Here is a 22,554-nt window from a genome sequence, read left to right as displayed (position 1 = left end):
TTAGCGGCGGGAAGTGGACGCGTGGACTACACTTCCCGGTAGGCGATGGTATACGTATTCCGCGACGGCTGCAGCACGACGCCGCATACAGCCCTTCCCGACGTGCCCCGCGAGACGCCGCTAGAGGCCAGGCCGGCTGAGGGCGGACTGAAGCGGGAAGGTCCGGACGTGAGGCATGAGCGGCGCCCTCACCCGGTGGGCTCACGTCCTGCCGCCTCCCGGAACGAGGGGAGCGCGGCGCAGGGCCTAGCGGGCTGCAACGAGAGCCCTCGGCGGTCGCTGGGGTGGTGCGGCCGCCATGGAGGTGAGCGGGCCGGAAGACGACCCTTTCTTGTCGCAGATGCGCCAAGTGCAGTGCCCCGTGTGCCAGCAGATGATTCCCGCAGCACACATCAACGCACACCTTGACCGCTGTCTGCTGCTTAACCCCGCAGGGCACGCGGAGTCCGCGGCCGGGCCGCACCGCGCGGGAGAGCGGCCCAAGGGGCTCTCGCCACCCAGTACGAAGAGGCGGCGGCTCTCCGAGAGCTCAGCACTGAAGCAGCCGGCCACTCCCACGGCGGCCGAGAGCAGCGACGGCGAAGGCGAGGAAGGTGACGACGGCGGAGAGACTGAGAGCCGGGAGAGCTACGACGCGCCGCCCACACCCAGCGGCGCCCGTCTAATTCCGGACTTCCCGGTAGCGCGCTCCAGCAGCCCGGGGAGGAATAGCTCGGGGAAGAGACCCGCCGCTGCGGCCGCCGCAGGTAGCGCGTCTCCGCGCAGCTGGGACGAGGTAGAGGCACAGGAGGAAGAAGAAGCGGTGGGCGACGCTGATGCGGACGGGGAAGACGACCCGGGCCACTGGGATGCTGACGCCGCTGCTTTTGGGGCCTGCGGCGGAGGCCGCCCGCACTCGAGGGCGCTGGCGGCAGAGGAGATTCGGCAGATGCTGGAAGGCAAGCCGCTGGCCGACAAGATGCGTCCGGACACACTTCAGGACTATATTGGGCAGAGTAGAGCTGTGGGGCAGGAGACGCTGCTCAGGTCCCTCTTGGAGACGAACGAAATCCCCTCGCTCATCCTTTGGGGGCCGCCGGGCTGCGGCAAGGTGAGTGCCGCCTTGCCAGAAAGGTTCAGAGTGTGGATTTCCACGGGTCGGGGCGTGGATCTAACGGTGAAATAGCTTCGGCATTGGCCGATCCCGAAGAATCCCCCTGTCTCTGGGTATTGAGACCCAAGAGTGCGAGGCCTCAGGTAGCTTCTTAGCTGGGGCAGTGCCTGGTCCCACAGATGGAGTTGTGATGGATGTAATAAAGGCACACCCACCCAGATTCCTAAGACACGTTTTTTCTTGTCAAAATGAGAATTTCTGAATTCATAGGTTAATACGAATATGTGGACTCTTAGATTTGATCTGCTTTTCTATTTCACCTGCACGTTAATGATCAAATTCTCAAGAAAACGGCATGCTATAAATTGCAGAGGATCATTTGTAAATTACATTTGCAGGCATACGGATTCAGTTTTGGGGAAAAATTTTAATTTCTATTGCGCTTCCTTCCCCTTCATCTGTTAGTTTATTTGAACAGACTGATTTTTGTTTATTGAACTGCATATATTTAACAAGACTAGCATGAATCCTCTTTTCTCTCTGCAAGTTGTTATCATATAGCATTTCCATAACAGTGCTGATAATGTCATGTAAGTTAGAGAAGAAAATCGATGTACAGTATTTTGGTGTCCAGTTTTATATGCCTTCCTAGGAATTACCACAAGTCCAGAGGAGGGCAGGTAGGATATTGGGGTCTAGAAAACATGTCACTGGAAGAATACTTGAAAACAGTCAAGTGTTAAGACTGATAAGAAAGAGTGGGCTGAGATTTTTAAATATGTGATTTTTTTTTGACGCTATAGGACGAGGGAGAAGAATGAGCACCAGTGAATGAAAGACAATATTCAGGATCAGAGTGTATAGGGGCTCTCAGAGCTTATATGTTCCTGCTCCTTGACACAAAAGAACTTTTTTGATTTTTCTCCAGTTTTTCTTTCCAGCTTCATTTCCCACAACTTGATCACATCTCCCTTTACTCCAGTTCCTGGAATATATGTTGTTCCTTTTGTGCCTTCTTGTTTGCATTCATACTTCCCCTTTGGCCAGGTATAAATCAGATCTAACCCAAACAACATTTTACCATGGTGGTAGATTTAGTTGTTACCACATTTAAGAGATTCAGCTGTAATAGCATTTTTATTAATTGTCTGAAGTCTATACATAGGATCATGAGAATGGCTGATCAGCTGTTGATGGTCCCATATGGCAAGAAGAAAGTCCCCAGGGAAGTGAGTAGGGTGAACTCAGAAGATGCTGGATTAAGAGATTTTTAGTGGGCTCTACTCTCTAGTGTAATGGTTGATGACTAAGTCACAAGCTTTTACATATCTAGCGTGGGAGCCGGTAAGCTGGGATTTGCAGAAGCAGCAGCCACAGTGTCGAATGGTGCTATACAACTTTTAAATACCCATTGGTGCTATGCAACCTTTAGAAATTAAAGTGCCACCTTTCTAATCAGGGGCAAATTGGCTCTCGGGTTAAACAATCTTCCCTTTTGCTTTATTCCCCTTCTTATTACTATATTGCTAACAATAACAATGTTAATAAATAAGAGCATATGCAAATGTGTAGAGTACCATTAAGTACTACACGCTGAGCAATATTTTCCTTGGATCACCATTGTTTCTGGTAAGTACTAACATAATCAAAGTGCTGCTCTTTCACCTCCTTCCAAAATAAACATTCAGGAGTGGCATGCAGTCATCTTAATTGCTAGGTAATTGCCATTATTCTCTCAATTCAAAGGCTCACTTTCCTTTTCTAGGCTGCAATGATAAGCTTCCAGTTGTGGAATTAATCAAGTCTGTGGTTTTGCACTTCAGTTATACACTCAGTTCTTCAGTAGTAATGCATTCTTGGCTGGAAGAGATCACAGCTGTCACCCAGTCTCTGCTAAATCAAAACAGCTGTTCTTTTTACTGGGATTCCAAAAGTCTTAGAGTCCCCCTCACTTCCCCACAAAAAAGGAATCAAATGGGGTTAGGTACAAAGGAGAAAAATCAGGATTAACCTAAAGTTTTGTTACTTTCCTGTTTTATTTGTAATTTTTTAAAAATTTATGATAATGTGTTGTATTTCAGATTGTATAAATGCCGCTAAGCATTTTTCGGAGGTCAAATTGGTATATCGTGCTTATGCTTTGCTTGTGTTTGTACCTGTGGGTGCTTTTTTACCCTCTGTGTCTGATCAGCTTTCCAAACTCTGTCTGCTTTTGTAGACCACCCTGGCTCACATCATAGCCAACAACAGCAAAAAACATAGCATAAGGTTTGTGACATTGTCTGCAACAAATGCCAAGACAAATGATGTGCGAGATGTCATAAAACAAGCTCAAAGTGAAAAGAGCTTTTTCAAAAGGAAAACCATACTTTTTATTGATGAGATTCATCGGTTCAATAAATCTCAGCAGGTATATTAACTTCTCTACTTTTTGGTCATTGTGAATGTTAAACAGAATATAAAGTATGTGAAATCACTTTGAAAAGCATTAAGCACTATGCAAATTCTAGAGACTTATCATTATTAACTCTCTGTCTATAAAGAAGTACAGACTGCCAACTCATCTCTCTTGAGTCTATTTCTCTACTTTTTCTTAGTGTCCTTTATGACAAGAAAATGTTTTCTGATAAATGAAAATTGTATATCCTTGAGCTATACATACCAAAAAAACCAGCTTTGGATCAAAGTTGGAAATTTTTAATCTAAATATTAGCAGCCATAGTGAACAGTTTAACTTAATTTTAAATTTCTCCTTTATAAAGTGTTACTTTTTATTTTTAAGATTAAAAGGTGTTTTACATGGCTTCAGGTTTTTGTCACAGTGAAAATTACCAAGATCTAATCTTTACTACTTACTTAAATGGATTTCCAAAGTAAAAATAAAAGCACTACTTTTTGTAAACAAAGCCACTTTTGTATTCTTCCTAAATATACACCTTTTTTTCAGGTATACTTTTTAAAATGTACACATGTTACAGCTTCTTAGTCAGAGATAGAAATATTTTACAAAACCCTACTAAACTTTTTTTTACCTGATTTGTATCTGTGACTAAATAGACCCCTAGAGTTCTAACTGGATATTAGCACTGTAGGTTTTATATTGGACCATTGACTCATCTTAGCATTTCCCATAAGCAGCATGTGGTGGTTATGTATTCACTGAGATAGATATACATAGAAGTATATAACTTTTTTTTACCAAGTTTTTTAGGAGGGATAACAATACATTGACTGCTTGCACTGGAAGAAGATTTTGGAAATATTAATGTTTTTGTGTTTTTTTACAGTTCTATAAATAAATAGCTGCTATATTTAAACTATGGCAGTTTGGCCTTGGGATAGAGGTTACTTTTCTAAGGAAAGAAATTGTTTATGTTGAAACTACAGTAGAATTCTACTTTGAGCTGTTAGTCTACTAGCAAGAGATTAGGCTTAGACATTGATATGCCAGAAGATATGTTTTCAGCTTAAAAAACACTAATTGAGCATTAATTGTTGCATCCATATTCAGTGAATGTAAAGCTGCTATTCCTGAAGTCAAAGTTAGGAAAAGGAAGGACTAGATAGCCAACTTACATAGGATTCTGCATGTTGTTGACTGGAATCAATTTCTTCTGTTTTCTTCCCATGATTAGGACACGTTCCTTCCTCACGTGGAATGTGGGACAATCACTCTGATTGGGGCAACCACGGAAAACCCATCCTTCCAAGTCAATGCTGCTCTTCTGAGTCGCTGTAGGGTTGTTGTTCTAGAGAAGCTTCCAGTAGAGGCAATGGTGACTATTTTAATGCGAGCAATCAACTCACTGGGCATCCACGTCCTTGATCTCAGCCATCCTACTGACCCTTTGAGCCACAGCAGCAACAGCAACTCTGAGTAAGTTGATTGTGTGCAGTATCCTGGGGTCACACACCTCCCAGAGATTCCACTGGCAGGGGTCCAGAAAGGGATAGGCAGCAAGCAGTTAGGAGAGGGTGGGGACTGAGAAGAAATGTTGATCTAGTATTAAAAACAAAAGAAGAGGGAAGTGCTGAATTATACCAGCAAGTATGTCTTTATTTTAAGATGTTGTGTAGCTTATAGTTGCCATATTTAAAATTCTTATAATTCTTTTGAAATTTATACTCAGATTTCAATTTCTTCTTTTTCTGCAGTTTACTCTTCTTTTAAAAATATTAAGTAAAAATTAAAGTAAATGGTACCATAAAATCCCTTAAATCATTTTAGACTGATTTTTTTCATACTCTAAAGGTCAAACTCAGTTACATTAAGGTAAAGTAATTTTAACTGAAAAAGGCACATTAGAAATTGTCCCTTTCCTTTAGGTGGTCTATTTCTGTGTCATGAGTGCTACAAGTTCCTTAACTCACCTGAGTCAGAAGTTTTTATTTATTTATATTAGTTTATATTCTTCAGATGTCATTGATTCATGTATCAGCTAAAATACTGCAATGGAACATAATCTGATGTGATGAGAAGCTAATGCCTACCTCTTCATGCTGTAGACCCCACAGCTGCTGGTGCCTGCTTGCCCTGAGGCAAAGTTCTGGAGCCACACTTCCGTGAGGATTACAGTCTAAGACATAGGCTCAGGGTTTATATTTCAACAGTCCCTCACTATGTGTATGACCTCTCCTATTTGCTTGTTTCTCAGACATAGGAATTAATGCTAAGCTTCAGGAAAGAGCTGAAACATGTCTGAGGATCCTCAGGCAGAACAAAGTCACATCATTTTAGAGTATAGTTGTGAAGGGATAGCCATCAAAATTTGGTTAGGAAGATACATGGAACTTGGGCACCTAAATTCATAGTTAGGAGCCCTTTGTATGCTGGGCTCTTGTTTTTCCCTCTCCCATCACTGCCATACCATAACTTAAATGAAATGAGGATAATAGAACCATGGAGCTCATCTTAAAAAGGGGTTCTGCATTTTAATAAGATTCCCATGTCACTTGAAAACACACTAAAATTTGAGAGGAGCAAGTGAAAGAATTTTTTCTTACTGCTGAAACTGAAAGCTTGATACAAAAGTGAGCCAGTGATTTGTAATCCACCAGAATTGCCTTCTAGTCAGGGAAGACCACCTCTACCCAATAGATCATTTAGTTTTTCCATTATCACTTATTTAGAATTGATCCTAACTATTATTTCTTTTCATTCTCTTGTTTCTTATGTCTTTACCTTCCTGAAAAAGCTAGGAGAATAGGAACTTTTCCTTCTTGTTCATATCTTCAGGACCTAGCACTGTGCCTAGCATGTAACATGTTTAGTAAATGTTTTGTAAATGAATAGGTAAGTTGTACCTATCAGTATGAGAAAAGTAGTTTGGGGTTTTTTTGTTGTTGTTTGGGTTTTTTTTTTTGTTTTTTGTTTTTGTTTTTGTATAGTGCAGCGTAAGGGATAATAATCCCATTGCCCAGGTATCAAGAACCTTTTTTTTTTTTTAATACTGTTGCCGAAGCACACTAACAGCAAGCAGAATAAAATTAAAGATTATTACATTTAATTGGTCTGCTTGTTAGAAATTCTGATAAGAAGTTGGGAGAGGTCATAGGCCATAGAGAGAATACTGGTGATTTCCTAATAGACATACCTGGTCATCCAGTTGCCATGGATCATTAATAGTGGATTGCACTGTCGTTCAGTTTTAGGTAAAATTTTACTTTCAAATTTGTACTGACTGGGATTTACTACATATACATTCTTGTGGACATAAACTAGATTTGGTTATACTAATTTAGTGGGAAGGAAAGACTTTCAACCCCAAATAATTACTCTCTCTGGAAAGCTGTGAGTGTGCATTTGTATTACTATGTTTTGGTGCCTTAGGTAGCGAGTAGAGTATTTACAGAGGGATTCCAGACTGTTTCTAAATCTGGAAACTAATCAAGCTGATGCTCACACCATTCTTGATTTTACTTAAAGAATTGTTAATTCTTGGCGTTATATACTTGTACACTATAAATTCTCACTAGCATGAGATGAAAGTGTTCTTTTTTTCTATTTCCCTCCTGTATTTAACCTGAAGGTTCATGGGCATAAAAAACTGCAGCTCCTAGCCTGCCTGCTTCACAGTGTTATCAGGGACTTGGACCTTGTCTTTCTGCCCTACATTTTCAGAGGGGGCTTCTACCTCATGCCCAGGCAACCACTTAATGGAGATTTAATCGTTATATTCGTATTCCAAGCAACAGAAAAGAAGAGCCAAAGAATAGCACATCACCTCCCTCTTGTCCTCCAGCTTTAGTGTAACATCTGCAAAATAGTTCTCTGTATATACTCAATTTTGTTTTGGTTGTGAAGGGAAAGATGGAGGTCATCTGGTAATTTATGTTGAATTATCTACCCCATAGTTGCTTTGGTTTGTATGAGTAATCAACAGTTTTCATATATTTTGCTCACTAAGCACTTCGGTCACATGTTACAGGAAAGCATGTTACCTGTGCATTGGGTTAATTTTAGAGGCCAAGAAAAAAAATTCATGGTTTAGAGTCTGATGAGTTTGTGCTATTGAAAATGAGAAAGTAAACTAATGTTTAATCACCCTGCAGTACTTGCTGCTTTTAAGGATTGTAAATTCAGGATCATTGGACACATGCTTATTTGAAAACACCCCTAAAGAACCAGTTGTTTGTAAACCAAGTAATAGTGCGTAAGCTTGTGGACATGAAGAGAGTGAAATGAGAGGCCATAGTTGCCCTTTTGCTGTATAACTAGACAGAGTGTCGAGAGTTGGTTGAAAGAGTTGAAGTAGCCTCTGTGCTGAAATGAACGTGTTGTATGGCTTAACTCTGACACTGGGGCTTTTCTCTGATTACCCTAAGAGGGGAACCCAGGCAAAGTGGCTCCAAAATATGATGGCCCAAAACAAGATGGCTATAGGTTTGTTTTTCGGTTGTTTTTGTTTTTAAAAAAGTTTGAACTATTCTGCCTGCTCTTTAAAAATAATCTTTTCTAACACTGACTAGAAAGAAAGGTAGTGGAACACCAGCATAAAAGGTACTAGTCAGAAAGAGCTGTGGGTTTTAATAATCTTTCTTAAAATGTTTTGATATAAAGAAAAATGTCACATTAACATACATTAATGATGACATAACACTGCCAGCTAGAAACAGATTTCAGGGACCTGGTATTCTTTTCCTGTGGCAGCTATAACAAATTACCACAAATTATTTGGTTAAAAAGAATAGAAATTTACTCTCTCACAGTAATGGCGGCTCACAGTCTGAAATCAAGCTTTTCGCAGGGTCACATTTTCTCCAAAGACTCTAGGAGTGCGTCCTTCCTTTCAGATTCTGATGGTTTCTGGCATTCCTTGGCCTGTAGCAGGGTTACTCTAATTTCTGCTTCCATTTTCACATGGCTATCTCCTCTATTTACCTCTGTCTTCTCTTTTACTGTCTTTTATAAAGACATTTGTCATTGGATTTAGGACCCACACCAAATCTGAAATGATCTAATCAAGAGATTTTATAGTAGTTCCATTCACAGGTTCAAGTATTAGGACTTAGACACATCCTTTAGGGCTGTTTATCCCACTGTGCCCTGCCAAGTGTATTAGATACAGTGTAATTAGGAAAGATGTGTGCTTCCCTGGGATTAAACAGAAAGGGACATCGTCTGTGAGTTTATATTCTCTTTGGAGCAAGTTTTGTTTTATTTTCACTCTGGCTATCATAGAAGCAGCCAAGCTTAGGACTCTGCCTTGAAGATTTGTAGTTCTGCTAGACAGTATACTACTAACCAGTCCAATTAAAATTATTCTCATTAGTAATGATAAAATTGAGAGATCATGACGTCTAGTCACTATTCTAAACCTTTTACATGTCTTATTTGACCCTCTGCAAAGTATATATTATTTCCTTTTTATTAGATGAGGAAACTGAGGCACAAAAGGTTTAAGTAACATGCCAAGATCACCCCACTTGAACAAGGATGGAACCAGCTTTTGAATTCATCATGTTTCTAACTACTAACCTACCTCAGTTGTTAGAAGGGGTCTAGGTATGAAGTTAAAAGTTATTATTATCAAATTAAATTAGCTACTGGTAAGTATTAATATTCTCACCTTTTTCTATGTTCCTTTGAGCAACACTATTAATTTTTAAGTATCAGGGACACAAGATTCCCAGTTGTAATTTAGCAGCAGTGCCTGTTAACCACATCTGCACTGTTAAAATTACCGGGGGTGCATCTTGACAATACGTGTGCTTAGGGCCTATCCCTAGAGATTTCAGAATCAATAAATCTGTAGTAAGATACACATGAGCTATACTTTTGGGAGGTGCTCTTTTGGGAAGAGTCTGATGCACACTCTTGTTTGAGAACTCCTGCATACCAGTTGTTACCCTAACCATGGAGTATTTATTTTCTTAAGTGAAAGAGATGCACATAGTATTGTTTTGTAATTTAGGGAGAGTTTAACTGAGCCATGTGTATTCCTTTGTTCTGCCATGAAATAACTTAAATATCCAACCATCTCAGTAGAATTGTCCAAATCCCAGTGTCATTCACCAGAAAAACAACGGGCAGAAAGATTCACACCCTTGGAAGAAAAAAGGAAAGGAAGGAGCTGTCTTTATAGCATGTATCCCATATTCCTGCTAAGCCCAAAGCATTTCACTTCAGGTGCAGAAACTAGGCTTTATGTTTTATTTCTAGGTCTCATTGACTAGGAATCTGGTCTTTTCCAAAATATTTATTTTAACCACCTTTTTTCTCTTATTAAGGAATAATTGAGGGTTTTATGTTGAGAGGTTTTTTTAAACCACATAGCAATATAATTTACAATCTCATTTCTTTCTCTTTGTGATGCTATGAAATTTCAGTACTCTATCCCCAAAGTAAATCGTGCCTCATTTAATCCTATGCTAATTTTGGAAAGTTACTTATAAATGGAAAACATAAGTTTATACGTTATTTAAAAATCCATGTTAAATTCTCTGGACTAGTATCCTTTCAAGGTACTTTGTAGTTACTTGTAGTAGTTACTGTTTGCTGATGAGTTTTGCAAATATAAATACAGATATCCCTTATTTCATTATTCTTGGCCTGAGTACTCTCATCTGGTCCCTCTCCTAAGATCTCAAGGTATTTTCACACATTTTATTGCTCCTCAGAACCTAGGTAGAGTAAACTAGGTTTCAGGAAATATGGAATCGTAGGTAGAACCTTTTGAATATCCTATACAGTGTTCTTAATAGCAAGTTTCCACTTGGAGATTTATTTGTGTGACCATTGTGAGCTCTGTCAGTAGTTGCTTTTTATGACTTGAGTAGAATTGCTGGAAAATTTATTTGTGTTTTAAAAAGTTCCTTTTGGACAGGGGTGAAATTTGGAGTGTAGATTATATTGAAGAGGAGGAGGAATATAGTAGCAGGAGCTTAGGTAAAAGCACTTAGCTCTGGTTTTATTGCAGCAGCACTCCTATTCCTTATGACTTCAACCCTGATTCAAATGGATAACGATAGAACAACTTGCACTTTGGTTAAGAGTTTAAAAATTGAAGAATCCTATTTTCCAATCACATTAAATAAATGCCCATTTTAAAAGGCTTACAATGTGCTGTTTATAAATCTGTGAAACAGTCTGCAAGTTATCTTCTCTCATAATTAAAAAGGCCTATTCACTGGCTTTATATGGGACTTGTGAAACGAGATAGTACAGTAAGCATTAAAGTATTAAAGCCCACACGTTTTTTCTCTATGCCAAAAGTACTGTACTCATGTCTTTACATATGAAGGACAAAGTCATAGAAAAGGAATGGATACCAAAATACTAATGTTAAGGTGATACAGCCATAAGTGACATTTACCACTTTGTCTCCATTTTAAAAATTTAATATAATGTACATTTTATAAAGAAGTAATAGAGTTCTGAGTATATTGTTTTTCAAAAACTTCACTGTTAAGGATGTAAACTACACATAGTATGATCCCAGTTTTGTTTTAAATTAGATGTAAGGTTTATGGTTGGAGTGGTAGATGGATCATAAAGGAACTTCAGCAGAGGCCATAGTAGCTGTTGTTATTTCCAGGTAGAGAAAATAATGGATTTTGGTGGTGTGGGGTTATACTTTCTATATATTGTAATTTAAAAGGAAATAAGTGTGTCACTATGAAATTGTGGGAAAATTGAAGTTAGTCCATTCATATTGTGCAGATATTGAACACCTATTCTGTACCAGGTACTGGGGATACAAAGAAAGAATGAAATGTGATTTCTATCCTTGAGGCCTCAACATTTATGGGAAATGGAAAGATGACAGATGTTATCCACAAATGGCTTGGCTCATGGTGATGGCTCAATCAGTTAGGATTGATTAAGGCTCCCACTTTACTTCTTTTTCTTCTTGCAAGTGATCCTGCAGGCTTTTGTTGCTAGGAAGCTTGCCAAGGAGATGGAAGGTGTTGCTTTTATTAGTTCTGAGGCTGAAATGAGACATTCAGGCAATTTTGGTTCTTTCTGCTCCCTGACCCCCTCAATACCTAGCACACATCATGCAGAAACTAAGCCAGGTGTGTACCCTTCCCTTTTTGGGTGCATTGGGGACTGCCGTACATCTCTGGTTCCTCCTGACACATTTTCTTTCAATTTATATTGTGTCATTTTCTTTCAGATCCTCTAAACTCTGCTAATATCTGCTTGAGAAATGGTCTGTCAGTTTTACAAAATATCAGTGATGTGGCCTTGGTGTGTATTTTGCGTATTTGGCCTGGAAGGAAGAAGTATGGGACTCCAGATTGCAACCATGGCTCTGAGGCCAGAGAGGCTGTCAGGAGTCTGATGAGAGAGTTGGTCATTATCAAGCTATAAGGCAGAACAAGTGCTTTGTGTGTGGTACAAGATCACAGTTTACTAGAAGTCTTAGCTTAGGTAAATTAGGAAATGAGATGAGGAAGTCTTTAAAGTATTAGAAACAAATCTTTTGGTTAATAAAATGCAAATTGGTATTACTCAAGCCATTCAACCAAGTAATGGGGTGAGTGTGCAGTAAGGAATTCTACATTGACCTTCAAAGACAAGCTGGGCCCCCTTTCCTGACAACTACCCCCCATACACACACACCACCCACTCCAGTTCCCATGTGTTGTCCCAGCCCAGTTGGTGCCTGTGTTTTTTTCCAAGTATCTGGTTTGGACAGTCCTAATTGACTTAAACATTTTGACAGTAGACATTTTCAGCTCAAGTTTAGCAATGACATGGATGAGCTGTAACTGAAAAATTGTGCTGCTAACAGCTAGCCTGTACTTAATAAGACCCCTCTGAGTAACTAAATGTGATAGATATCTTTACTAAGTAGACTAGGAATAGAACATTTTGCTCAATTAAATTTGAAATGAATCATTGTCAGACTTTCTTTACGGAGGTCCACATTTAGAAATGTGATGATAACTTTTAGTCGTGACGTTCAGGGGCTAGATCACTTACCCATGGTCTCATGGCTGAGGTATGCCAGAACCTTCTAATAGATGTCCAGTCTTGTAACCTCTGCTACTTTATGCACACTTCAAGTGATTAATACCTACCTGGAAGTGCACCCCAAGCCAAAATTCCAGAGATCTGCTTCTAAGTCCTACTATGCCCAAAATAATTGGATACCTGGTTTGTTGTTTATAAAATGAGGGAATTGAGCTGTGTGATCTGGAGCCTTTCAGAGCTAGCTTTCTGATATGATGCCGTCTCCTGTATGTGGGAAGTAGTCTGGGCATACCTGTGTTGTCAGGGTATGGACTGCATTTGAGGCATGTTTTCTGTACATTATAATGAGGCACTGGTGTTTTATAGTTTTCACTATTTTTGTAGACCACATGTCCACAGTGACTTTATAAAACTTTCCATGTCTCTTTCCTACATGCTTATGTGTATGTGCTTATACAGTAAAATACCCTCATGGCTCAGAGTCAGGTCTGTTCATAGTCTCAGTAGTGCTTAATCCAGTTAACAATGTAAGTTAAGAATAAAGAGCAGGAATCTTGAACCTACAGTAGTTTTTAGTGTCCTTGCTAAGATATGAGTTTGCTAAGAAGTGCTATAGAATGAAAATTATGTAGCATGAGTGTGACGATAACTAACACTTGTTGTATTGCAGGCCCTCCGTATTCATAGAGGATAAAGCAGTAGATACTCTGGCTTATCTCAGTGATGGAGATGCCCGAGCTGGATTGAATGGACTGCAGCTGGCAGTACTGGCCCGGTTAAGCTCTAGAAAGATGTTTTGTAAGAAGAGTGGGCAAACCTATTCTCCTAGTAGAGTTCTGATCACTGAAAATGATGTGAAGGAAGGCCTCCAGAAATCTCACATTTTGTATGATCGAGCAGGTAAATAACTCTGAAATGCGAAAAGAGGGAACCTTTAATGAAATAATTTGTTTATATACACATGCTCACTTCCAGGCCTCTGACCTTTATCTGGGTCCAGAGCATGGACATGTTTCTCAGTTGGATCTCTATATTGGTAATAGAATTAAATCTTAAATCTTTGAAATCACTGAGTGATTCTGGAGCTTTCTGGAGCTTCTGGAGCTTTCTTAACAGATGCACAGAACAGAAGCTGTCCTGATAAGAACTGAGAGGACTTTGCAGGTTTGAAATTGCAGACTTCAACTTATAAGGTGGTTATTTTTCCATTATTCGCTGATGGCACATTTTAGAACACAAGCATTTTTAAAACCCGTACACTCAGTGGACACCAATTCTTATGATAGTTTGTAATGGCAGTAAATAACAATGGGACTCTTGAAATAAGTGACTTAGTTTAATGAGGATTAAACATTAATTTCTAGAGTCTGAACTGAAATGTTTGTTTGGACCTTGGTGCTCTTATTTTGTCATATCTTTTTTAAAAAATTAATTTTGCATTATCCAGTTATCTGTTTTCATCGAATTTACAGATACCAATTTTGATACCAGCTCTTATTAAATCCATGACCTGGCAGTATTAAATGTCATAAGTGCAGCACATTTGTGTGTTTTTATAAAAGATCTAGGCAAAGAAGATAGCACACTGTAGATTAGCCTGAACTCCTAGGTCTTGAGTATTTGTGTGGTTTTGGATAGAGTCCTATTGCAATAACAGGAATAGAATTTCCACACCTCTAAAAGTTATGCCAGAAATAGAAGCTGATAATTAAATTCTAGATATCACATTAGCTGTGCCATGTCTTTAACAGTATTTCCAAATGCATTTTAATGTTGGAGAATACTTCTTACTGGTTAGAGAAGGGGGTGAGGGAGTTTAAAAATGACTCTGGTTCCAGGTACTGACCACTTCCTTATCAGTGAACAGAACATGTTGTGTGACCTTGAGGAAGTGACTGAAGCTCCTCAGTCTTTGTGCACCACAGCTGATGGGGATGGGGTGGTCAATAAGCACTAAGGACACATTGGAGGCATTTAACAAACAGTTCTGTTTGCTTTGTGATGTGAATGTGCCCCTCACCAGGGCCCTCTCTTCTCATGACCCAGGGATCTCACGTGGTCAGTTCTCTGTGCTCTTGAATGTCATATGAAAGCTTGGAAAATCTGAAAAGTAAAACATTCTAGTGTAGAGTTTTGCTTTATTTTCTGCCAAATACAAGAATTGGAGATAAGAATAAAATTAAAAATTTTAAGAGATAATAATCAGTCCCACATGCTGGACTCTGCTTTGTTTCTGGGGCTTCCAGCCACAGTGGTCTTTTTCTCTATTTGTAGGTGTCCTAAAAGAGACTTCATTTTGATTGGACCGACTAAAACTGTTCTTTCATATCTTATCAGGCTGTCAGTTAAGAAAAAGAAAGCTACCATTTAACAAAACATTAGCTAACATTGCATCTTGGTATTTTATATACATTTTCTTTTTTCTTTTAATTCTCAAAATAGTCTTAGAAGTTAACTATTGATATTATCTTCATTTTATAGATGATAAAACTTGCCTAAACTCACAAAGCAAGTGGTTAAATTCATCCTCAGCTCCAGGTCTGATTGGATCCCCAGGACTACGCCTTTTCCCACTGTCAGTGCTGCCTCCATACCAGCACCTCTCCACGGTCACCAGTCTTACTGCTGGAGTGTGTCACTCACCTCATACCCACTCACACATACACTCACACACTCATCTCTCTCACACCTATTTGAACACTCAAGCCTGTAAACACTTACGCATATTGACACATACCTACTCATGGACACACACCCACACAAGTGGATGTCAGATGTGTCCAGTCTTAGGGTTCCTACTTCTTGGGGCTCATATTTCACCATGGGGAACTATGCACAATGGGGATCACCTTCTTTGCCACCCCAGGAAGAGCTGGGGGTAGTGGAAGCTACCTGGCATCAGGTCTTGAGAACCCACACGTCTTATACCCCACCCTGTGTGTAATATACCTACTCCACAGTTGAGCTGGAGACACTCAAACAATTCACATCCTAGAGAATCAGGCTATGTTCCATCAGTAGGGATGATAGAAGCATTGTCCTGGAAACCAACTAGCTTATACTTTTAGGCCTGTTTATAACTGGTGAGACAAAGATCTTCATCCCCAGGATTTTAATTATTTCTTTTGTCATTTAGTATATGGTTACTTGTGGGACCCAGTAACTAGCTCAGACAATTCTGCGTCAGAAGGAAGAAATTTCCAAGCAAGAACACATACTGTGCCATGCATTGAGGTCAGGGTTCTACATAAATAACATGAAATTTTAAGTTATAAAGCAGTACATAATAAAAGCAAAAATAGAAGCTAGCATAGAATACTATCTAACACATGTTTTTATAATGCTTATTCTATACCAGGTATACATTGTTTAATATTCATAACACTATGCGTTAGCTAGTCTTACAATGTCCATTTTATGGATGAGAAACCCCAGGAGACATAGAGGGTCAGTAACTTGCCCATAATTACATGGCTGATACATTTGGCATTCATATTCAGGCTACTTGGCTCCAGAGCTTGTGTTGCCTTTTATTGTTGACCTTCAGTAAAGACAGAAGAAAATGAGTAACCTGTGTGGCAGAGGAGATTCACTGCTATCTCCTGTTTACATTTGACAGAAAGGGAAGTGGAGGTGGCCTTGTCCATGTTCTCCATGTCTGTGAATTGGCCAGGCTTGCACTACCTGGCCGCCTTCCCACGTCCAGGCTCAGTACTGGAAGGGAGTAGAGCACAGGGTCCATGTCCAGGTTTGTGCAGGTGGTGGGCCAGAACCATGTGGATTTCATGCAGGACACTTTTCCACCCAGTCTCCATGCCACTGTGACTTAACTGAGAAAGCCCTGGGACAGGTGACAACTCAGTTTGTTCTTAGAAATCTGGCAGCCCTGTTGAAACCATTGGTCTGCCTTGGTGCTTCTCTGAAAAATGGAAGGTCCTCAGACCCCACAGTCAGCCTCTCAAGGGTTCTTCCTCTGGCAAGCTGGCATTTTATCTCATGTTCTCTTCATCTGAAGTTTGTGCCGTTTTACCAGCATAGTCTGTTGCCAGGACTTGTTCCTGGGGCTGAAATGCTGTGTAGAGTAGATTGTGGTCTTGCTGGCCTCAGCTTGATGAAGAGCACAGGTCAGGTGCTTCTCTGGAAAGACTAATACTAATAAGAATAATGCCTCTGCTTTCTCATGAGGAGGGTGCCCTCTCCTCAAATTTAAGGAAGTGATGGTGGTCAGAACTTAGTGAAATGTGTGCAAATGCAAATGTTTGTAATTTTTTTACATATGATTTTCTAAAGCACATTTCACTGATTTGTTTACATCGGTAAGACCGAGTGGTGAGGGAGAAGGGCTACAGTGCTTTCAGGGTAAGAGCTGTTAGTCCATGCGTCAGTCCTTCTGGGATCCTGCCACACATGTGTGTCCCCACACTGGATTTAAACGACCACAGGCTTCAGATATCAGAAAGACAACTGGAAATGACACTGAAGAACAAACGGGCTATAACAGCTGCTCTTGCCACTTGACGCTATTTTAATGGCTACATCCAGGCCCAGGGTCAGTTTTCCTCAGATTGACAGTTGGTTCAAATGGTAGAACCAGGACATCAGAATCACTCTCCAGTCTTCACTCTGGCACATCCACTGAGGTCTATAAGGACCAAGTGAATGCCCCCTCCCTTTGCCTGGTCTTTGCTCACATTCAGTGTGAACCCCACAAATTTCCCAGCAGCTTCCTACTCTGAGTTAGACTGGGTGACCACACAGGTCCACAGGCCCTGCAGGGAACTGTGGGTCTTCTCCAGCAACCATACTAGGGCACTGTCCCCTCACACTGCGCAGCCTGAAGATAGCCACAAAACCTCATTCTCCTAGGCTCTCCTAGGTACTGCACTAATTTAGCCTTCTTTAATGTAAGACAAGTGAGGGCAACATACAGCTTGGATGGCTTCTGCTAGGAGACTATGGGTTCCCTCTTCCTTCCAGTAATTGAGCAGGTGCTTTTTTCGTGTCTAGGAGAAGAACATTACAACTGCATCTCTGCACTTCATAAGTCGATGCGGGGCTCAGACCAGAGCGCCTCCCTCTACTGGCTGGCACGCATGCTTGAAGGAGGAGAGGACCCACTGTATGTGGCAAGGAGGCTTGTGAGGTTTGCCAGTGAGGACATAGGTGAGTGTGACGGGAAGGGCCCAGAATCTGGTGTCCATGTAGGGTAGGGTGGGGTAATGTGGAGGGATGAAATACTGCTTTTTGACTTAAGAGTTTCTTTGTGCCATGTGGGACAGGTGAGAAGAAGAGTTAAGTAGAAACTAACTTTATTTCTTGATAGTACATATATGAGCTTTTGAGTATTTATGTTCCTAAACACTTTGTCATCCTTTTGTTTCCTCTTCAGTGGTGATTTTCCTAACATGACTGTTGAAATAGAAGGAATATTTTAAATTTGCCTTCCAGTCAGGTATCCAGGTACTTATTGGATCACTACTGAGGTAGAAATGGAAGATTCTGGGCACTGTTTTTCTTTTAAGTATTTTTTATTGATGATGCTATTTCAGTTGTCCCAGTTTTTTTCTCCCCTTTATCCTGCCTCCACCCTCCAGCATTCCCCACCCTTAATTCATGTCCATGAGTTGTACATAGAAGTTTTCTGTCTTTCTGTTTTCTATACTATTCTTAAACTCCTCCTGTCTATTTTAAGCCTACCAATTATGCTTCTTATTCCCTGTACCTTTTCCCCCATTCTCCTCTCTCCCCCTCCCCACTCATAACCATCCATGTAATCTCCATTTCTAGTTTATTTTTGTTTTAGGTTCAGTTGTTATAGTTGTGAGTTTGTTGTCATTTTACTGTTCATAGTTTTTATTTTTTTTCTTAGATCTAAGTCCCTTTAACATTTCATATAATAAGGGCTTGGAGATGATGGACTGCTTGAGATTTTTCTTGTCTGGGAAGCTCTTTATCTGCCCTTCCATTCTAAATGATAGCTTTGTTGGATGGAGCAATCTTGGATGTAGGTCCTTGCCTTTCATGACTTGGAATACTTCTTTCCAGCCCCTTCTTGCCTGTAAGGTCTCTTGAGAAATCAGCTGATAGTCTTATGGGCACTCCTTTGTAGGTAACTGTCTCCTTTTCTCTTGCTGCCTTTAAGATTCTCTCCTTATCTTTAATCTTGGGTAACTTAATTATGATTTGCCTTGGTGTATTCTTCCTCGGGTCTAACTTCTTTGGGATTTGCTGGGCTTCCTGGACTTCCTTGAAGTCTATTTCCTTCGCCAGGTTGGGGACATTCTTCTTAATTATTTGCTCAAATAAGTTTTCAATTTCTTGCTCTTCCTCTTTTTCTGACACCCCTATAATTCGGATGTTGTAGTGCTTAAAGTTGTGCCAGAGGTTCCTAAGCCTTTCCTCACTTTTTTGAATTTCTTGTTTCTTCGTTCTGTTCCAGTTGGATGTTTATTTCTTCCTTTTGTTGCAGATCCTTGATTTGAGTCCTAGTTTCCTTCCCTTCACTGTTGGTTCCCTGTATATTTTGCTTTATTTCACTTTGTGTAGCCTTCATTTCTTCCTTCATTTTGCGACCAAGCTCAGTCAATTCTGAGCATCCTGATTATCAGTGTTTTGAACCCAGCATCAGATAGGTTGTCTGTGTCCTTGTCGTTTAGCTCTTTTTCTGGAGTTTTGATCTGTTCTTTCATCTGGTCCATATTTCTTTGTGTCCGCATACCTGTTATGTTGTCAGAGGGTAGAGCCTTAGGCATTTGCCATGGTGGGGCAACCCTCTTTGTTCCTTTGTGGCATTGTGGGGGAGAGGTCAAAGAGGGAATGATGCTGCTAGCTACGTTCTAGCCCCACTTTCCAACGAACTCTCTTGTGAGACTAGGAGTTTCTCCTGCCTTTGCAACCCCTGCAGTATTTTTCAGCTAGAGGTTTTGAGTCTAGTTTCCAGGTCCTCTAGCCCCATCTCATCCATGCAGTCCACTGCCTTGCCACAGGTCCTCTCCACCCTCTGGGTAGCCTGTCTTAGCCCCTCCTACCAGTCTGGATGAATGTTTCTTTAACTCCTTGGTTGTCGGAGTTCCATGCAGTTTGATGTTCTGGCAGTTCTGGTTGTTTGTTGTTTTTAAATTGGTTGTTATGCTCCTTTTTGTTGTGCAAGGGAGTGAAGCATGTCTACCTATGCCTGCATCTTGGCCAGAACTCTCTGGACACTATTTAAAGAAAAAGATCAGAAAAACTTTTCTTTGGTGTTAGTAAGTATTTTATTTTTAATGTATCCATCCTTGTGACGGGCATCATGGTCTTCACTCCTTATGTTTATTATGTATATAGTCCCTTATTTTTCCTACTAATTATAATAGAGTTTTTATTCCTGAGGAAACAGTTTTTGGCATCGCATAGTAACCATTCAGTAAATATTTCTTGAATAAGCTGATGAGATCAAAGAAAAGTCAGACCATTTTGCTAAATGGGATTGTTTTGGTCAACAAAGTCTACAGCAATTATGGTCTTTGGTCGCAGCAGCACATAGGTCAGGATGGGGATGTGAGTTGTCACTTAAACATTCCTTTCTCTGTGTGTGTGTGACAGGTCTGGCCGACCCATCTGCACTAACACAAGCAGTTGCTGCCTACCAAGGCTGTCATTTTATAGGCATGCCTGAATGTGAGGTAAAGTAATCCGCTCAGTTCTCTGTAAATCAGTGCCTTTTGCTTGTGTTCTGTCCCTTTGTGGATTTGAGTATATGTTCTGCCCTCACTGTTGATGTATGGGCCCACTGAAAAAGATGACTTGGCTTTTTAACTGCCATTTTATAACTTTAGAGCCTATAGAAAGAGAGGACCTTGGGTATCAACAAGGTCATATTTTCAAACTACTTCCAGGAGTCTGAAGTTCAGAGGAAGTGCTCAGGATATCCTGGGGACAGAAATGTTGAAAGAGCTGAACAGGAAGTCTGTGCAATTTCACTCACAAATAGAGCGGCTTCATGGTTATGTTTTATATATTGGGGTTTTAAGAAAAACTTCACTTAATAAAAAGTTCTTCAGTTTTTGAAAAATAAAACCACTGGTCTGGTTCAACCTCTCTTCTCATGTAGGAATTTCTTCTAATATAGGTGGTTATCCAGACTACAGGCGGAAAGGGGGATAATAAAAGCATGGTGGGGCCCTGGCTGGCATAGCTTAATGGATTGAGCACGGGCTGCGAACTAAAGTGTCGCAGGTTCGATTCCCAGTCAGGGTACATGCCTGGGTTGCAGGCCGTGACCCCCAGCAACCACACATTGATGTTTCTTTCTTTCTCTCTTTCTCCCTCCCTTCCCTCTCTAAAATAAATAAATAAATAAAATCTATAAATAAATAAATAAAAGCATGGTGAGAACCTTTTCGGAATTAACTAGAGATGTCATAAAGTATTTGTAAAACAGAAACTTTCTGGCACCCTCATAATAAAATGTTTACTTTTTACCTAGGTGCTTCTGGCCCAGTGTGTAGTCTATTTTGCCAGAGCTCCAAAGTCTATTGAGGTGTATAGTGCCTACAACAATGTCAAAGCCTGCCTGCGAAACCACCAGGGGCCTCTGCCCCCAGTCCCACTGCATCTGAGGAATGCACCAACCAGACTGATGAAGGATTTGGGCTACGGCAAGGGCTACAAGTACAACCCCATGTATAGCGAGCCTGTGGACCAGGAATACCTGCCGGAAGAATTGAGAGGAGTGGATTTTTTTAAACAAAGGCGATGCTGACTCTTTTATGCTATGACGGTGGAAGAATGTTACTTCTTTTCTCCCTTTCTGAATAGAAATGGCCAGAAAGAGAGTAAATGGATTGTGACGTTGGTTATCTGGTGGGAGTTAAAACAGACCAACTTTTTGTACCAGAAATTTGAGAGTTCCTTAGGTGAAGGCACAGCTACTTCAACTAAATGTAATGCTGAAATTGTGTTCATTTGCACTCTGCAGTGGTTATGCTTATGAAAGTATCTGGCAGCTTTGTGCAATGAATTAATGTTATAAGGAATTATCTATTTTGTCAAAGTATTTAAGTCATAATGTCACTTCAGAATTCAGTTCTGTAGGATTTTTTTCCTTTAAAAATGTATATTCTGGGTAGTTTTAATTGGTAAAAAAAAATTAATTGTGATTTAATACTGCATAGTGTTGGGGGTATTTTTTTTATATGCAAAGGTCTTACAAGCCAATAAAACTATTTCAAAGTACTCTTAAATTCTCTCACATTTTTCCTACCTTGGTTTCATAGGATCCAATGTCTGTCACCTCACATTGTGGTCAGTAAATACTGTGAAAGGAAAACTATGATAGGTGAAATTGGAAAGCTTATTTTTTTTTTGAAAATTAATCTTAATTTTTTTAAAGGAATATATATAATTTTAAATGGCTTATTTAAAAAATCCAGTGGTCTGTCCCACTTTTCCTTACTTCCTCCAGTTTCTTCTCACAGCTCCATGTTTCTAAATGATACATACAATCCTGTTTTACTTTTGTGTTTCTTAAAGTAAAATATCATATACACACAGAAAACTTAGTTTTCTTTGTATCTACTGCCAATTCTTTTCAAACTCCTTAATAGGCATTTTGCACACATTTCCATAAGGATGTCTCTGTCAGTAATCTTATTGCTTCTGTTTCCTGCCCTGGGTGTGATCCCTCCTGGGTACTGCCACTTCTGTCTGGAATGCACAGCCACCATTCTGGGACAACTCTGCCTTTCTCCTGAATGAGAGGTTTTAGGAGCCTGGAGGACAGTGTGATTGAATTCACCAGGCCTGGTGTGTGACCCGCCCCTCTTCTATCTGAACTGGTTGTGCTTCAGTGCACAATTGTCATCCCTTTGTTGTCATCCTGGAGATTTCCTTTGATTTGTGCCCCCATCACATCTGATTGCAGGATCCTGTGCTTCCCTTTTCTCCGTAAGTGATGCACATCCTAGTTTTAAGGCATGGGAGGCAAACTGCTTTTAGACCTTGGGTATCAAAATACTTTTATTTTACCTTCAGACTTACCTGGGAATAAATTCTAGGTCGG

General features: G+C 40.3%; 2 protein-coding genes across 3 annotated transcripts in view; one reads left to right on the top strand and one right to left on the bottom strand.

Moving 5' to 3' along the window:
- Positions 1-4,716, bottom strand: part of MYLK4 (myosin light chain kinase family member 4) — a 141,166-nt gene extending 136,450 nt beyond the window's left edge. Inside the window, exon 1 of the mRNA XM_045841643.1 lies at positions 4,670-4,716. Coding sequence (XP_045697599.1) covers positions 4,670-4,683 — 14 coding nt within the window. The 5' untranslated portion in view covers positions 4,684-4,716. The remainder of the gene's footprint in view (positions 1-4,669) is intronic.
- WRNIP1 (WRN helicase interacting protein 1) lies at positions 112-21,728 on the top strand. Of its 2 annotated transcripts, XM_045841650.1 has the most exons (7): positions 112-1,090; positions 3,312-3,503; positions 4,729-4,970; positions 13,186-13,415; positions 17,523-17,678; positions 20,097-20,176; positions 20,980-21,728. In XM_045841650.1, the coding sequence occupies exons 1-7, from the start codon at positions 299-301 to the stop codon at positions 21,253-21,255; spliced, it is 1,968 nt and encodes a 655-aa protein (XP_045697606.1). In that variant the 5' UTR covers positions 112-298; the 3' UTR covers positions 21,256-21,728. The 2 variants fall into 2 exon arrangements, with proteins under 2 accessions (XP_045697606.1, XP_045697607.1); XM_045841651.1 differs by lacking the exon at positions 3,312-3,503.
- The last annotated feature ends 826 nt before the right edge of the window (positions 21,729-22,554 follow it).

This window comes from Phyllostomus hastatus, unplaced genomic scaffold, assembly GCF_019186645.2.
Source record: "Phyllostomus hastatus isolate PE091 unplaced genomic scaffold, TTU_PhHast_1.1 phas_contig_37, whole genome shotgun sequence".
In the NCBI taxonomy this organism is placed as follows: domain Eukaryota; kingdom Metazoa; phylum Chordata; class Mammalia; order Chiroptera; family Phyllostomidae; genus Phyllostomus; species Phyllostomus hastatus.
Note: the sequence above shows the minus strand (reverse complement) of the source record. Positions and strands in the feature narration are given on the sequence as shown.